General features: G+C 42.2%; 2 protein-coding genes and 1 non-coding gene across 3 annotated transcripts; all 3 read left to right on the forward strand.

The window, feature by feature from the left end:
- Positions 1 to 599: 599 nt before the first annotated feature.
- Positions 600 to 671, forward strand: trnap-ugg (transfer RNA proline (anticodon UGG)). The gene has a single exon. It is a non-coding gene; the product is annotated as a tRNA-Pro (tRNA).
- Positions 672 to 11,314: 10,643 nt separating this feature from the next.
- On the forward strand, positions 11,315 to 13,769 carry LOC129823805 (transcription factor Sox-14-like). Its single transcript, XM_055882818.1, has one exon. It carries the CDS (start codon positions 11,660 to 11,662, stop codon positions 12,392 to 12,394), a length of 735 nt encoding a protein of 244 aa, XP_055738793.1. The 5' UTR covers positions 11,315 to 11,659; the 3' UTR covers positions 12,395 to 13,769.
- Positions 12,261 to 17,110, forward strand: cldn18 (claudin 18). The gene is made up of 6 exons (XM_055882819.1): positions 12,261 to 12,344; positions 14,464 to 14,686; positions 15,796 to 15,960; positions 16,267 to 16,399; positions 16,498 to 16,608; positions 16,738 to 17,110. Exons 2-6 carry the CDS (start codon positions 14,470 to 14,472, stop codon positions 16,838 to 16,840), a joined length of 729 nt encoding a protein of 242 aa, XP_055738794.1. The 5' UTR covers positions 12,261 to 12,344; positions 14,464 to 14,469; the 3' UTR covers positions 16,841 to 17,110.
- Positions 17,111 to 17,119: the final 9 nt, after the last annotated feature.

The raw sequence follows: 17,119 nt of genomic DNA on the forward strand, positions 1-17,119 counted from the left end.
ATATTTTTCAACTGTGCTGTAATGTTTCACAAAAGTTCTGAACCTTTCTATTCTCGTAGCTTCTACAGATTGGAAATTAAAGATGAACATTTTTACTGAGAGTATTATTATATTATTGCTAGATTGACTATGGCTAGATTGACTCAAGTCACCCAGCAGTGCTATTTGCAGTTAGCTCCAGGTAAAAGTTGCAATTCTTCAGCCATTCCTGAACCAGCGACAAAAAAACAAGCTACTGTACATGGCAGTAACAAAACAAGTGATCTAGCTAATGATTCGGTCTCTTCGCAGCAAAGTCTGCAGAGCTGGAATGGTTGTATCCACCATATACATTACATTATATTGGATGCAATCATTTTTTATAATAATTTTAATTGAAAAACTCAACGTTTTTTAATTCGTCATAATTTTGTGTATCAGTTCAGAAGCAACTTATGAATTTGTCGCCAACAACCAGATAACTGTTTTCACAAAAATGATGGCTTTAAATTCATTCTGGAATGTGAAGAGTTCGTATCGTTATGGTTGGTGTTTCTACTTATACTTTAATATCTCTAAATGTTTTTACTTATACTTTGATATCTCTATGTTTTGCAAGCGGCTCGTTGGTCTAGGGGTATGATTCTCGCTTTGGGTGCGAGAGGTCCCGGGTTCAAATCCCGGACGAGCCCGTGTTTTTGTCACCATAGTTCCAGAGTTTCATCACAGACAGAAAGAAGGAGGTTAGTTATCCATGTCTTTGGTTAAATCTTTGATCGTTTTCACATTTAATTCAACACTTCCGATATGTTGTAGCAAAGCCATTTACACTTTTCGACCGTCTAAAATACAGTACCAGTCAAAAGTTTGGACACACCTACTCATTATTATTATTTTTATTCATTTTTATTTATTTTTTTACTATTTTCTACATTATAGAATAATAGTCAAGACATCAAAACTATGAAATAACACATATGGAATCATGTACTAACCAAAAAAGTGGGAATAGAAAAAGGGGTAATACATTTTTTTAAATAGATTTTATATATTTTTTTATTTTTTTTATTCAACCTTTATTTAACCAGGTAGGCCAGTTGAGAACACGTTCTCATTTACAACTGTAACCTGGCCAAGATAAAAGCAGTGTGACACAAACAATAACACAAAGTTACACATGGAATAAACAAATGTACAGTCAATAACGCAATAGAAAAAAATCTATATACAGTGTGTGCAAATGAGGTAAGATTAAGTAGGTAAGGCAATAAATAGGCCGTAGTGGTGAAGTAATTACAATTGAGCAATTAAACACTGGAGTGATAGATGTGCAGAAGATGAATGTACAAGTAGAGATACTGGGGTGCAAAGGAGAAAAAATATATATATAACAATATGGGGATGCGGTAGTAGGATGGGCTATTTACAGATGGGCTATGTACAGGTGCAATGAGGTCGCAGTGGTGGGTAGTATAGGTACAGGTCGCAGTGGTGGGTAGTATATGGGGCTTTGGTGACAAAACGGATGTCACTGTGATAGACTGCATCCAATTTGCTGAGTAGAGTGTTGGAGGCTATTTTGTAAATGACATCGCTGAAGTCAAGGATCGGTAGGATAGTCGATTGTCTAGCCCAGCTGATTTGTAGGGGTCCAGATTTTGCAACTCTTTCAGAACATCAGTTATCTGGATTTGGGTGAAGGAGAAATGGGGGAGGCTTGGGCAAGTTGCTGTGGGGGGTGTAGGGCTGTTACCGGGGTAGGGGTAGCCAGGTGGAAAGCATGGCCAGCCGTAGAAAAATGCTTATTGAAATTCTCAATTATCGTGGATTTATCGGTGGTGACAGTGTTTCCTAGCCTCAGTGCAGTGGGCAGCTGGGAGGAGGTGCTCTTATTCTCCATGGACTTTACAGTGTCCCAGAACTTTGTTGAACTGAGTTTGTGCTACATGATGCAAATTTACGTTTGAAAAAGCTAGCCTTTGCTTTCATAACTGCCTGTGTATATTGGTTCCTAACTTCCCTGAAAAGTTGCATATCGCGGGGGGCTATTTGATGCTAATGCAGTACGCCACAGGATGTTTTTGTGCTGGTTGTGGACAGACATTTTTTGAATGGGGCATGCTTATTTAAGAAAAGAATAACCAGGCATCCTATACTAACGGAATGAGGTCAATATCCTTCCAGGATACTGGCATCCAGGATGCCAGGTCGATTAGAAAAGCCTGCTCGCTGAAGTGTTTTAGGGAGTGTTTGACAGTGAGAAGGGGTGGTCATTTGACTGCAGATCCATTACGGACGCAGGCAATGAGGCAGTGATCGCTGAGATCCTGGTTGATGACAGCAGAGGTGTATTTAGAGGGCAAGTTGGTCAGGATGATATCTATGAGGGTGCCCGTGTTTACGGATTTGGGGTTATACCTGGTAGGTTCATTGATCATTTGTGTGAGATTGAGGGCATCTAGTTTAGATTGTAGGACGGCCGGGGTGTTAAGCATGTCCCAGTTTAGGTCAGCTAACAGTACGAGCTCTGAAGATAGATGGGGGGCAGTCAATTCACATGTGGTGTCCAGGGTACAGCTGGGGGCAGAAGGTGGTCTATAACAAGCGGCAACGGTGAGAGACTTGTTTCTGGAAAGGTGGATTTTTAGAAGTAGAAGCTCAAATTGTTTGGGCACAGACCTGGATAGTATGACAGAACTCTGCAGGCTATCTCTGCAGTAGATTGCAACTCCGCCCCTTTTGGCAGTTCTATCTTGTTGGAAAATGTTATAGTTAGGGATGGAAATTTCAGGGGTTTTGGTGGCCTTCCTAAGCCAGGATTCAGACACGGCTAGGACATCCGGGTTGGCAGAGTGTGCTAAAGCAGTGGATAAAACAAACTTAGGGAGGAGGCTTCTAATGTTAACATGCATGAAACCAAGGCTTTTACGGTTACAGAAGTCAACAAATGAGAGCGCCTGGGGAATAGGAGTGGAGCATGGCGCTGCAAGGCCTGGATTAACCTCTACATCACCAGAGGAACAGAGAAGGAGTAGGATAAGGGTACGGCTAAAGGCTATAAGAACTGGTCGTCTAGTGCATTCGGAACAGAGAGTAAAAGGAGCAGGTTTCTGGGCACGGAAGAATAGATTCAGGGCATAATGTACAGACAAGGGTATGGTAGGATGTGAATACAGTGGAGGTAACTTAGGCATTGAGTGACGATGAGAGAGGCATTGTCTCTAGAGACATCATTTAGACCAGGTGAGGTCCCCGCATGTGTGGGGGGTGGAACAAAGGGTTAGCTAAGGCATATTGAGCAGAGCTGGATGCTCTACAGTGAAATAAGACAATAATCACTAACCTAAACAGAAATGGACAAGGCATATTTACATTAGGGAGAGGCATGCGTAGCCGAGTGATCATAGGGACCAGTGGGTAGCTAGGCGAGCTGGAGACACGGCGATTCAGACAGCTAGCGGGCCGGGGCTAGCAGAAGGGCCTTAATGGGGACGTTGCGACGTAAGAGTCTACTTGTAGCCCCCTCAGACGGTTACTTGAGATTCTTCAAAGTAGCTACCCTTTGCCTTGATGAGAGCTTTGCACACTCTTGGCATGTTAGGTCTCAGAAATAACACAGGGATGGATCTAAACTCACTTTTTCCAATTTGATTTTAACAAATTACAGGCTCCTTGCTGTAGCATAGGCCAATTAATGATTGTTGTTATACTGATCTCTTGTGGCCCTCTTCAGTACTACCATTGTGTGCAGTTAAACCAATACACTGTAATGCCTGGTGCTGCTGGTCCTTAACACCTTGCATGTCATTGTATTGTCAGTACTAACCTCAGTGTGTGCATTGATTTGATTTGGTGTGCTTCTCCAACTTGCGTTTGTTTTCAGATTGACTTTCAGTCGTGTCTTAGCATTTTTGATCATGTCTCCTGTCTTGTTGTTTAACATTGCTCAGTGTTTACAAGGGAATCAGGGGGAAATGCAACCGAGTAAGACAACAACGATGAGACAGAGGGAGTTTTGATGAAGAGGAGGATTATCAAGATTCTCCAGTCCCATATATTTTTCCTGTGTTGTGCTATGCTCTACCCAGCCCACCTCAGTAACAGGCGCAATTAATCTGTTATGTCCTGATTCCCAAGTGCTCTGAGGTGCCCACAGATAATCAGTCCTGTAACCAAATCCACCTACCTACAGTACACTCACTGCCATCCCATTGGTTGAGCAGGAACATTCCAAAAAGACTTAAAAACCTCCACTTTCATGCTTGTCTATCTGCCTGTCCTCTCCCGGTAGGGGTTTATCTAAGCATACTGTTGTCATGGTGTCTCCCTACTCCCTCTCTTCTGGCTCAGTATGGCGCTTAACACGAGTACAGGCAATCTCAGTAAATACAAATCTCTCCTTACTGTCACAGCTAGCATATCATAGCTGGGGGGAACACTGTTTTCATTATATCATAAGCCTCTTAGAAGCACCACACTGTCATTTTAGGGGGTCATATTATGAACCGTATGGATATTGCCTCATTCGCCTGTATTTGAAGTGGCTCTCCTCATACATTACATGGAAACACAAATTCATGTTCTACGCAGAATACAAAAGCGCTAATAATTCCAATAATTTTAACTGGCCACTTATATAATCCCATTCCTTAAAGAGGGGTCTCACCTCTAAAGGGGGTAACCAGGCTGCTTAGAGGAGAGGGGTAGAGAAGAGGGGTAAAGCTGCCAGGCTCAGGCTGGTACCTGGAGGGCAGATTGTTTATGTTCCCCCCTGTGTGTCCTAAAGGAAGAGGAAGATGGTAGATAAATGTCTGTCTAGAAGTAACAGACAAACAAGGTCAGTTGGGGGTCCTATCTCCCCACACCCTCAACCTTGATCTTCCTCTTCGTTCCCTTTTCTTCTTCAGAGGGAATGTCGCTCTCTCGCTCTCTTTCTCTCTCAAACTCTCTCACACATGAACACACTGATAAAAGGAATTGCTTGTATTGCTTTCAAAACCTTCTTCCAATACTGTGGAATTCTGGCTTAAACAAACACTGTCTTCTCTTGCATCTTTTTCCCTCACTCTTCTCCTCTGGAAATAAATCCTGTAACTTTAAGCAGTGTTTAATCAGCTGAAAACACACTGCTCCCCTGCTAAGCTCTCCTGGCTGCTGATAACGTCTTACCAGCTCATTTGCATACAGTAAAAGCTTGTCTTTAATCGTGGCGTCTAATAACTGTAGGTATTAATGATTTTCTTTAGTGAGCATCCTAACAGTTGATCCCTTAGTGATCATCTTGCATGTTGGAGTCCCTTTTCGTGTTACTGGCATTATTCTCAACCTCTGTCATCTCGATTCAGCATGTAATTAATCCAACCAGAGAGAGCAAATCACTCTGTATGTAAAACACTTGTCTAGTAAGAGCTTATTTTCCTTATTGGCTATCCCTCGGTACGTCCCTGTTTCAAATACAGTAGGTCATAAATGATGGAGTTGGTCAAGGATGCCCTATTACAAAACTGATAGCCATTCATGAGAAAGATTGATATCATTTTCACTCCCTACTTTTCTTCAAAAACGTGAGGGTTAAATTAAGTTGAGGTAAATATAAAAGCAACTACAGGTTAGTTTAACATTGATCCCACTGGGCACACACTGGTAGAATCAATGTTGTTTCCACGTAATTTCAATTCAATTACATTGAACCAAAGTGTAATAGATGTTGAATTGACGTCTGTGCCCAGTGAGATATCAGTTGTACTAGTTTGAAGGTCATGAAACATGGTAAAGAGTTGTGACTCTTTCGTTCGCTCAGATCTAAGGTTCCGCTACCAAATGTTCACCAAGAAGGATACAACATGAACTGGACTCTAAATCTGAGTCCAACCGAGGAGCACTTTCACCCCCTAAACCACTCTGCCATGTAAAGTAAAGCATCCTCCTGCTTAGCTGGCCCCTTTCACTTTCAAGCAGCACTTAATTTACTGCAGGACATTTTAAAATCTTTAGCCTGCATGACGCTGAGTCGCTGACAAATGCCTGGTTGTCTCTCATTGACTGCTGACTAAGTGCTATTACAAGCTTGCAGATAGGCCCCACTGTAATATGGCCTTCAGGTTTATCCTGAGATGGTGGAAGTGTATTAATTTAGTCGGGCTGCGAGAGCATGCAGGGGTAGATCTCTCAACCCCCTGCAGGATTGGAGCTGTCGACCACAGACCCCAAGCATATTCCGCCATCAATGTGTCAGGGGGAAGCTATTAAAACCGCTTTACTTTTCCTAAGTATCATGAGAATAAGCACAAGATTTAGTGAAATCCTCTCCAGGGTCTGGAAAATCTGAGGGATTTTCCCCCTGAAATGTTCCCTAATGTACTCCTCGGAAGTGTCAGAAACTGTTGTTGGATTTAAAACGCCCCCCCCCCCCTCCCCCCTCAAGATACCCAGAAGTCTTGCATTGTTGGGAATTTCTGTGTATTTACTGTACGAGTAGCTGAAATGACACAATTTAAAGTGAGGTTGATGCTGAACTTTCTTCACACTCAGCTAGTGCCAAATGTCCTCTGCATACATGGTCACAATATAGGTTTGGGATTTTGAAAAACATTCCTTGGGTTTTTCAAATCAAATCAAATTTTAATTGTCACATGCTTTGAAAACAACAGGTGTAGACTAACAGTGAAATGTTTACTGAAGGGCCCTTCCCAACAATGCAGAGAGAAAAAAAACATTGAAATTGAATATTAATTTGTGATGTGGAAGTATTCAAAAGGAAGTATTCAAAAACTTTAAAGAACAAACAACTTATGCTTACATCACATGCCTCAAGCAGAACTCTCTCAAAGTGCATGTCATTAGGTCTACATACATTTCTACTAACATAACCACATTTGATGTATGCTTTTGATAGATGAACTACAGTAAATGTATTTTATAAGGTTATTCAATTAATTGAAAATATTGTGTAGGTTGGCATTGGGTCCCACATCAGGAGGGCACTCAGTTTTTCCCAACCACATGACCAGACTTGGAAAAAACAATGGCCTCCCTATCTTCAGGTCTTTTCTTCTGTCACCATGACATAAATGATTCGGGGAGACAGGCGCAGGAATGCGTAATAGTTTTTTATATTAAGCACAAATTACGGCGTGCCATGTAAAGGCACGGGGACGAAGACCAAACAAACACGTAACAAAACACAGGGTAGAAACCCAAAACAAAAGAGCGAGGAGTACCTTGACTAAATAACACAAGCGCACAATGATTAACACACGGGACAAGACCCGTAATCATCTACGCAATCCACAATGGCACGAAAGCCAAAACACACAGCCCAGGTACTCACACGCACCAACGGACATTGTAACAATAATCGACAGGACAATGTTAAACCAAGTACACACTTATACAATTACTAATCACTGGGAATAAGGGCCAGGTGTGAGTAATGAAAGTTCCGGAGGGATCCGTGACATCTTCCTGTTCTCAAGGTTTTATCGATCTCTTAGGTATAGCTCTTTTGTGTTTGATTGTCAACAATCTTCCCTGCCTGACCCTGGCTAATCCAGCACTACAGACTCGACGTAAAGAGAGAAGGATGTCTGCTGCCGACGTTAGAAAAATGGCAACTCTAAAATGCAGGGGGATAGAGACAGACACTGAACTAATGGATTGAGTCAGACAGGAATGGCCACATGGCGTCCATCGTTTCACTCTCGATAAGCAAAAGGGATCATACCGTGCAGGTTTGTTAAAGCCTGGGCTCATAGCTCGAGCTCGAGCTTCCATACGTGTGTCAGGAAAGGAGATCCAAATTAGTCACAGGAACTGGACAAGAAAGTAGCAATGAGAAATAAATGTCCGCACACTGATTGCATTGCAGCTCAGGTACACCTACTGTACCTTCACACTCCTTAACATTCGTCAATGTGCTTGACACATACAACCTTTCTGAAAGGCCAAGAGGGACCGTTCCGTACAGTGTGGCAAAGATATACAAGTCGGTTGATTGTTTTTCTAATGTCAACAGAATTGAGCTGCAGGTATTCAACACAAAAATTAGCAGGGCTTATGTACCTTTTGCACTGGAGTTACCAACAGAAAGTTAGTGCCCTGAGGTACAACTACTCCTTCTTCCTTCTCCTCTTTCATTTCCTTTCTTCCCCCAGGTCTTCTGTACCTGTCAATCTCTCTCTCCAGCGTGACTTCTTCCTAATCCACCTGAGTGCATGGAGGACAATTTTGACATAAGAAGAAAAAGATAGACTCCTGAGGACCAGTATCTTTAGAGCTTGGAGGATAACCGGATTATGATGGCCATTTTGTGCTGCAGGCAGTTTTTCTTATTACCCAGGGTTTTGTCGAACTTTAGAGAGGAAACGCCGTCCTCACAGAACATAGTCACACCCAACACTGATTTACACAAACAGACTGTACAGAAAACTACATATAAAATTGCCATCATGTAGTTAAACTTCTCAGCGCTTTTCTCAAACAGAGGAAATATTTCGGAGGACAGCGTTATTGGAAAGAGTGACAGGAGTGTTGTCATTATCTACACACTCTCACCAGGAAAATACCAGAATTTTTGTTAACACACTTTGCGTAATTAATCCATTCGCTGATTTCTTCAAACTGGCATCTTCTTAGAGCAAACAAACAGGATGTTTACCCTGTACTGTAGAAGCAATCACCCTCGCTGCATGGTCAACGCCTCCTGTGTCTGAAGCTCTGAACTAAACCCCCATAGTAGATAGAGAACATGGCTGTTGGGTTACTGTTGATCCACTGAGCCCTGCTGCCAGGTAGTTTATCCACACAGCCCTCGGCGAGGCCCAGTTTGGACCCCAATGGTGGTTTAACATCTTTATAATCTCTGCCTCTGTATCGACGTCCACCGTTGGATTCCCTTCTGTCCATTTGTCTGCCTTTGAAGTGGCTTTGGCCTGCAGTGCTACTGATGTACAGAGTTGAGGTAATCCTGTTTACCTCTGGCAGCACCTATTCCGGGTAGGCTATGTGTACATGTACTTGGTGAAAATAGTGCTTCTGATTCTGATTAGTTGGCGCTGGGTTGAAATAAAGAAGGCCTCCACTCTGGGCATCTGTGCTTATACCTGCTACTCCCAACTCTGACTCACTGGTACCAAGCCTATCAACTCTGACTCACTGGTACCAAGTCTATCAACTCTGATCCACTGGTACCAAGTCTATCAATTCTGACTCACTGGTACCAAGTCTATCAACTCTGAACCACTGGTACCAAGTCTATCAGTGTAAAAAAACACATAATCTGCCTGTCATGGTGATAATCTGTTTGGTTCAAGCCCCTTTGCACATTTCAGGGTTTGTAGGATGGCCCAGGGGCTTCCACTTCTTTTGAGGCATCCCCAAGAGGGTTGTATTTTCCTTATCCCCCCCCAAAAAGGTGTCCTTCATGGTACAATATTTTCAGTATGTTTCATCCTAATCAAAATGATAATGTGTTATGTACAAATCTTCTCCCCCTTCAGATGAGGTCCCTTCACTGCTTTTGGAGGAAACTTCAAGACAAAACTATATGATCTCATGACACCTGTTTGTAAAAATATTGCTTTTTGTTTCTTTACAGATTGAATGGGGAACACAATCTAAAGAGGGAACAATTTTAAGAAAACACTTTGTACAGTTTGTTGTCATATAAGTATTCTGGCAAGGACATTCAGACATTTGGCCCTGTCTTATCAATGTCATTTCAATATCAAGGAAAATAGCTTAAATATATTTGATCAGATAAGGGATTGTAATTACCAGCACCTCACAATCAATGGAATCATCCAGGACTATTGAATTATTTCTGTGATTATTATTGATTACACTGGGGTGGGAAAGATGGCTGGGTCAGGTGAGACACACTGACGCATATTAAGTCATTGAGGGTGCAGTTGAGCATTTCTATGAACCTGTCAACTTTTAAGGGCAGTTTGAGAACTGTGGAAATTGTGGGCTTAAGTAATGATTAGGTTTGATAGGCTACCTGAAAAGACTTGGCATGGCCTATCAGTCACCTAAGGGAAGCAAGTATCCTAGCAGTTAAGCATGCTGGGCCAGAAAGGTCACTGGTTTGAATACCTGAGCTGACAAGGTGAAAAATCTGTTGATATGCCCTTGAGCAAGGCACTTAACCCTAATTTACTCGAGTGGTGACGTTCTACTGTAAAACAATATATTTCACTGCATCTATCCGGTGTGTGTGACAATAAAATATATATTTTTGACAACACATCTTTTATTTTATTAAATGTTTTACTAATGTGGCCCTACTGTTATTTTTTTATATATAAACAAGGTTACACTTTCTTTAAAAGTGTTTCCTGTTTCTTTTCAGAGTGTCACGATCTTCTTGAGGATAATGAGTGGACCAAGGCGCAGCGTGTGAAAAATACATCTCTTTTATTTGAGACGAGTGAAACACGAAACGAACACTTATAACGAAACAAAACAACCGTGAAGCTACAAACGTTCTACATAGACAATTACCCACAAAACCCCATGCCTATGGCTGTCTTAAATATGGCTCTCAATCAGAGACAATGAACCACAGCTGCCTCTAATTGAGAACCAATCTAGGCAGCCATAGACATACAAACACCTAGACAAGACACTGACCCATTTCACATACAAACCCCTAGATCACAGGTGTCAAACTCATTCCACGGGGGGCCGAGTGTCTGCGGGTTTTCGCTCCTCCCTTGTACTTGATTGATGAATTAACATCACTAATTAGTTAGGAACTCCCCACACCTGGTTGTCTAGGGCTTTATTGAAAGGAAAAAACAAAAACCTGCAGACACTAGGCCCTCCGTGGAATGAGTTTGACACCCCTGCCCTAGATAATCCAAAAACACATACATTCCCCATGTCACACCCTGACCTAACTAAAATAATAAAGAAAACAAAGAATACTAAGACCAGGGCGTGACACAAAGTGTCTCTGTTTGAGTGAAGAAGTCCATGGTAATTGCTACACATTTTAGTTGGAGATGTCATAACACCTCTCGCTTCTAGTTGGCATTTCAGGACCATGGACAAGTAGCTAATACTTGTCCACTCCAGTAAAATGGCCACGAGAGATTAACTTCCGATACATTTCCAAATTCAGAATACATTATCTGCTGGTGGTGAAAAACGAACGGCGCCCTAAAACTCTAAACAAAAGGAACGCAAAAAAAGGCTACAAAAAAGAGAGCGCTTTCCTCCTCCCAAATTGCCGGTTGCATAGGTAAAAATTTTAGGAAAGGGATTACAATGCTTTCTACCCTCCGATTGGCTTACCTGAGTATGACACTTCTATGATGTTGTCAGGTTGCGCGCAGACCTACACAGCTATATCCATACATTTGAACTTGGCTACGTTTGGCTCCCATTCACGCGCCTCTTCACATTCTTGAGTTTGCATTGCAGGCAGCTTTCTTGTCTTGAGAAACACACAAGTGATTCAACTCGCATTGGAGCACCAGTTGCCACCGGGTTTAGTCGTGTTTTTTTAACAGAGGCATTTGTATGAACTTTTATCTTTAAACTCTGTTAATTAGCCTACCCAATTTGGATAGGCTACGTTTTCTCTCCTGTGCCACATCTCCACACTAAAGGAGCATGAGCAGTTGGTGAGCTGAATACCAACAACTAAATCTATAGATCTTTATAACTTTGGTTGATGTTGATGCGCATTTCACCGTGCGCTATTGAGATGGCAAAACCTTTGGATCACATAAAGAGGCCCATGAACGCTTTCATGGTGTGGTCTCGCGGTCAGAGACGAAAGATGTCACTGGAGAATCCCAAAATGCACAACTCTGAAATCAGCAAAAGACTTGGCGCGGAATGGAAGTTGCTTTCCGAATCAGAGAAGCGACCATACATTGATGAAGCCAAGAGATTGCGCGCGCAACACATGAAAGATCACCCCAACTACAAGTACAGACCTCGGCGCAAACCCAAGAGCTTGCTAAAGAAGGACCGGTTCCTTTTCCCCTTTCCCTTCCTCGGGGAGGCAGAACATTTGAAAGGATTTTCCACTGAGTCCATTTTGGCATCCGCTGAGAAAGCTAGAGCCCTTTTGCCGCCGACGTCGTCACCATATTCGCTCCTTGACCCAGGTCAATTCAGCACCGGTGCTGTCCAGAGGATCTCAGAAATTCCCCACGCTCTGGGTGCCAACGGCTTGTCCTACGCGCCCTCTTTTGGATACCAGACTGGCGCGTTTGGAAGTTTGGGATGCCCCAGCCAGCACACTCATACTCACCCGTCCTCCACGAACCCGGGGTACGCCTTGCCCTGTAACTGTGGCACTTGGTCGGCGACGGGTTTACAGCCTCAGGTTGCATACATCCTTTTTCCAGGTATGGCCGGCATAGACCCGTACTCCTGTTCACCACATTCAAGTGTGTGACCACATAAAGAAAAAACGCATGTGAATAAAATACATGAATGTTCACATCATAACTGTCAAAATAGTTTTGCTGTTGTCTCACATCAAGGTGAGCAATGGGCTATATCTACCACGCACGCGCAACGAGGACCGATTCTGATCATGGTAAAACTGAATATATCTATTTATTTACTGTAGATAGGTCTAAATGAATTTACACTCTTGATTGGTTTTCCTTATTTATATGGATTTTTCGTTCTGTATTTATGTTGTGTTTACTTCGTTAACTTTAGGACAATATTTTTGGGGAATATGATTTAGGTTATTTTGGCATTTTAAAAAAGGCTGTTACCAAACTTTAAATCTCAATTGTCAATATGCCTTCAAAAATCTGGATTTGTCTATTGTCAATTAAAATAGTTGTTTTTAACAGATCAGACCATATTGCTTGGCAGCTGTTCCTAGCCAGCTACCAATAAGTCGGTTTATCAGAAGATACATAGTAAACATACCAAGTCAGATAGACCCCAATGAGGTACATTATTGTCTTATGAAATTACCACATAAATAAGACTGCATCAAAGTATAATTTTGCAAACGTCATCTCACATGTTCAACCAGTGGCCAGATGAGGGCAGGATAGACCTGTGAATCAGTGATGATTTTTAACAGAAACAGACTCTTAGTGATGTAAAATGGATGCTTTATTTTAAACTCTAATACAAAAGAATAAATCAGTCAATCGATGCCTCTATGATTACTCATTAAATTGAGCCGTTTATTACAATATAACAATGAATACCATGATGACCACTGCTACTGTGTTTTGTTAAGGTGATGGTTGACATGTTCATCTGCATTCAGATTCATCTAGTTGAAGTTGATTTATATTCAGTTTCACATTTTGCCTCCTTAATGGTTAAGGAGGATTGGGGTTGAGTTAACTGATCTTAGAACAGCGTTTGAGGTCAACTTCTCTTCTAGCTTTTAGTTTGTTGATGATTTCCATTGGACCACATGTACATTCAAATTCTGAAGCAAAGGAAGTTATTTGTTAAACCACTTATCAAATTTTAATTCCCTGCCCACCAACAACGATTAGCAAAAACTCTCAAGATTGTGTTACCATGGTATTTTTTATCAATAATGTTATTGGTCCATAATGGTCTACCAGTATTGGTTGATGAAATCCAGACTGTTTGGTTTCACTGTATAAAAACATACCCTGTACAACTTTGAGTGTGTATACGTCTGTATGTGTGTGTGTGTGTGTGTGTATGTGTGTGTGCTCTCAGTGTATGAGAAAGGCTTGCGATAAGAGAAGAATGGAAAGCCTCTCCTGCCCCGTTGGATTGTTGACAAAATGATCGTGTGATTAAAATGAGTTTCTGCTTGTTCTGAGTGTGAAAAGGAAAGAGTCTTACTAAGCATCACATTAAAAGTATTGATGTGGTTACATCAACAAATCATCAACACTAACATCTGGATGCCTATACACTCTGGGACTTACCGGATGTCATTACAGGTTGTTGCTCACTCTGAATCATTCGAGTCTCAACTAAATTCACGTCTATAAATCATCTCCATCACCTGTGTCTGTGAAGTGCGTGCCTCTTAATATGTTGTTCTGTCTATCTATCCACCTACCTGACTCTGTCTGTCTGCCTGCCTGTCTGCCTGTCTGTCCGTGTTCTCTTAATCTATCTCTGTCTCACTAGCTTTCTTTGTGTGTATTATGTATTATTGAGTGTGTCCCTGTCAGGGTATATAGACATTACACATGCTCGCCATGCCGTGCTATTATGGGGTTGTCTTAGCTAAAGTGATTCAGACCTCTTTATTTACTCATGCCCAACAACGGTTGGCTCAGATGAAAGGTACCTGGTGCACCTATCTCCACTGTGCCCACACGTGAGCGTGAACGTGCACATGGTCAACCGCCCACGCCACATCACGCGGCGGGGCGAAACCTCAGCAACCCCACCCTCCTCCACATTAGTTCCACCACCGCCCTTTCGCCTTCCCCATCTCTCACCCTTCTACATCCCTTTCCTACACACACACACATTTCACTCACACTTCACGCTCAGGAAAGTATGGCCACTGCACTCCAGACGGGTGGATTCGTCCTGGGCCTGCTCGGCGCGGCTGCCATCATCGCCGCCACGGGGATGAACAACTGGAGCGTCAAGGACCGTCAGGGGGACGTGGTGACCTCGGTGTACACCTATAAGGGCCTGTGGCAGAACTGTGAGGTGGGCACCTCAGGCTTCACTGAGTGCCGGCCCCTCTACGGCCTCCTGGGCTTCTCAGGTAAATAATGTGGAATTTATGAAACTCTTCCAAGTGCTTTACATTGAAGGTTTCGGAGATATTGGTTCAGGGTTCAAATTACAGATTGACTTGTATGGGGAGTTGGAGAAGAATTGGTGTGGCCATTAGTTCCTCAAAAGGTTGATCAACAATGTGTTTTCACCGAAAGTAATTACCTGTATCACCAAATTGCGTCAAGGTTCTTAAATGCACCACTAAACTAGAGCAAGAGTTGTAGTTCTATTTCCACTCTGTAGTAGCCTAGTGGTCTTTTGTGTCCAAACTCACACTGACACCTGGGTTGGACTTGAAACAGGGCATCACTTGAACATTTCTGACCTTGATATTGTCAAAATAATCAAGTAGATTCCTCTCATTTTAATTCTCAAGGAATGGAACATGGAACAGTTGGCCTGTATAACAACAATGGATCATGGTTTAAGAAAAAATTCATAGTTATTTACTTGCAGATGTAACGGATGTGAAATGGCTAGCTAGTTAACGGGTACGCGCTAGTAGCGTTTCAATCAGTTACGTCACTTGCTCTGAAACCTAGGTGTAGTGTGCCCCTTGCTCTGCAAGGGCCGCGGCTTTTGGGGAGCGATTGGTAACGACGCTTCGTGGGTGTCAGTTGTTGATGTGTGCAGAGGGTCCCTGGTTCGCGCCCGAGGTCGGGGCGAGGGGACGGTTTAAAGTTATACTGTTACACAGAATAGGTTCAATCATTAGCGACATTTGAAGGGAAAAAAAGGGCAGCTAAAAGGTTTTTTACTTATTTGACAGGGCATTTTGGAGGCTTTCTGCTTTTAAGTTTCAGTCCTCTCCTCTCCCCAAATGAACTCCCGCCCGTTTCCCTGGCCTGCTCCTATCAGTATTGACTTTAGCCCCAGTGCATTATGGGTTCATAGCCAGGCTCATGTTAGGTCAACACCATTATCACAGGCAAAAAAATTAGACAAAGAATCAGATTCAAAATTCAAATACATTGAAGCTTGTAATTCACATTGGAACCTCTATCCCAGGAAATTTGACTTGTAAACTCATGTGTACTAAAACAATGTGTGGCTTGTACGTCAGGAATATACATAATGATTTGTGTTGTATTCCAGGTACTTTTCAGACAGTGAGAGCACTGATGATTGTGGGCATTGTTCTGGGTGTAATAGGGGCCATGATAGCCCTGTTCTCCCTCAAGTGCCTTAAAATGGGCAGCATGGAAGATTCCTCCAAAGCCAAGATGACCCTTACAGCGGGGGTCATGTTCATCATTGCAGGTATAGGGACGAAAAGGTTTATATTTACACATTTTAAAATGTAGCCTTTATTTAACTAGGCAAGTCAGTTAAGAACAAATTCTTATTTACAATGACAGCCTACTTGCATGTTGCTTGGAGAACAGCAATTCAATCCCTTATTTCTACATGTCTCTCTCTGAACTGAATCTTTGGTGATAATGTGTAACCACCCAAGTCCTCAATCAATGAATTTTTCAAATAAATGTACAATTCCAGTTTCAGTGGCTTGCTTTTGTTAAACACTCTTATTGCCAGTGAGCAATGAATTTCCTTCCTCTCTGTCAGGCATTTGTGCTATTGCTGGAGCTTCTATCTATGCTCACCAAATCGTGGCTAGTTTCATGATGACCACCAACAACCCCAATTATGGAGGAGGGATGGGACAGGGCATGGAGATGGGAGGAAATATGATGCCGAGGTAAGAGTGAACTTCATGTATCTGTATTTCCATATTTGGTCATGGTATCGCTATAGACAGGTGAGTCAGTTACTGACTGTGCTTTTTCTCTGTGACAGGTACACATTTGGCCCCGCCCTCTTTGTTGCCTGGATAGGCGCAGCTTTGCTCTTATTGGGCGGGATTCTGAAGTGTGTTGCCTTCAGGGGACTACAACCGGACAAGTCAACGTAGGTTATCAATTGTACATAATTTTCTAGCTATATTCAGTTAGGCCCAAAAATGAACACTGTGATGAAGGCAAATTATTTATTTTTTTACCTATGTAAATGAATTTAAATATGCATTTTTTCCCCCAGCTACACAGGAGTTGCTTACAAAGCCCCCCAAGCCCAGAACAGGCCCGTCTATGATGACCACCATGCAGAAGATGGGAAGAGAGACAACCAAAAATATGTATAATTTGTGTTATATTCTGCATCAATACATTTGATTCTGCATTAAGAAGCATGTATTTAAATGTTGCTTTGGAATATAGTGCTCAATTTTCATATACGCTTCCTAGATTCGTTTGAAGAGTTTCAATACATTTTACTGCATGTTATTTAAAAATGTGTATTCTGTTGTGGTTGATAGTGGGCTCCATTTTATACTGCCAGTAACTGTTTAGTTTCATGTGGTCTTGGGTAATGTGTTATTGCTCTTTTGTCAATAAACCATTAATGTAAAGCTTTCATTTGT

Source organism: Salvelinus fontinalis, chromosome 26 (assembly GCF_029448725.1).
Source record: "Salvelinus fontinalis isolate EN_2023a chromosome 26, ASM2944872v1, whole genome shotgun sequence".
NCBI lineage: Eukaryota > Metazoa > Chordata > Actinopteri > Salmoniformes > Salmonidae > Salvelinus > Salvelinus fontinalis.

What these genes read in the sequence shown, in the direction of transcription:
- LOC129823805 (XM_055882818.1), top strand. Translation starts at nt 11,660, where the DNA reads ATGTTGATGCGCATTTCACCGTGCGCTATTGAGATGGCAAAACCTTTG.
- cldn18 (XM_055882819.1), top strand. Translation starts at nt 14,470, where the DNA reads ATGGCCACTGCACTCCAGACGGGTGGATTCGTCCTGGGCCTGCTCGGC. An exon ending in CGGCCTCCTGGGCTTCTCAG is followed by an intron (nt 14,687 to 15,795) that starts GTAAATAATGTG and finishes GTTGTATTCCAG; the next exon opens with GTACTTTTCAGACAGTGAGA. An exon ending in CTACAACCGGACAAGTCAAC is followed by an intron (nt 16,609 to 16,737) that starts GTAGGTTATCAA and finishes TTTTTCCCCCAG; the next exon opens with CTACACAGGAGTTGCTTACA.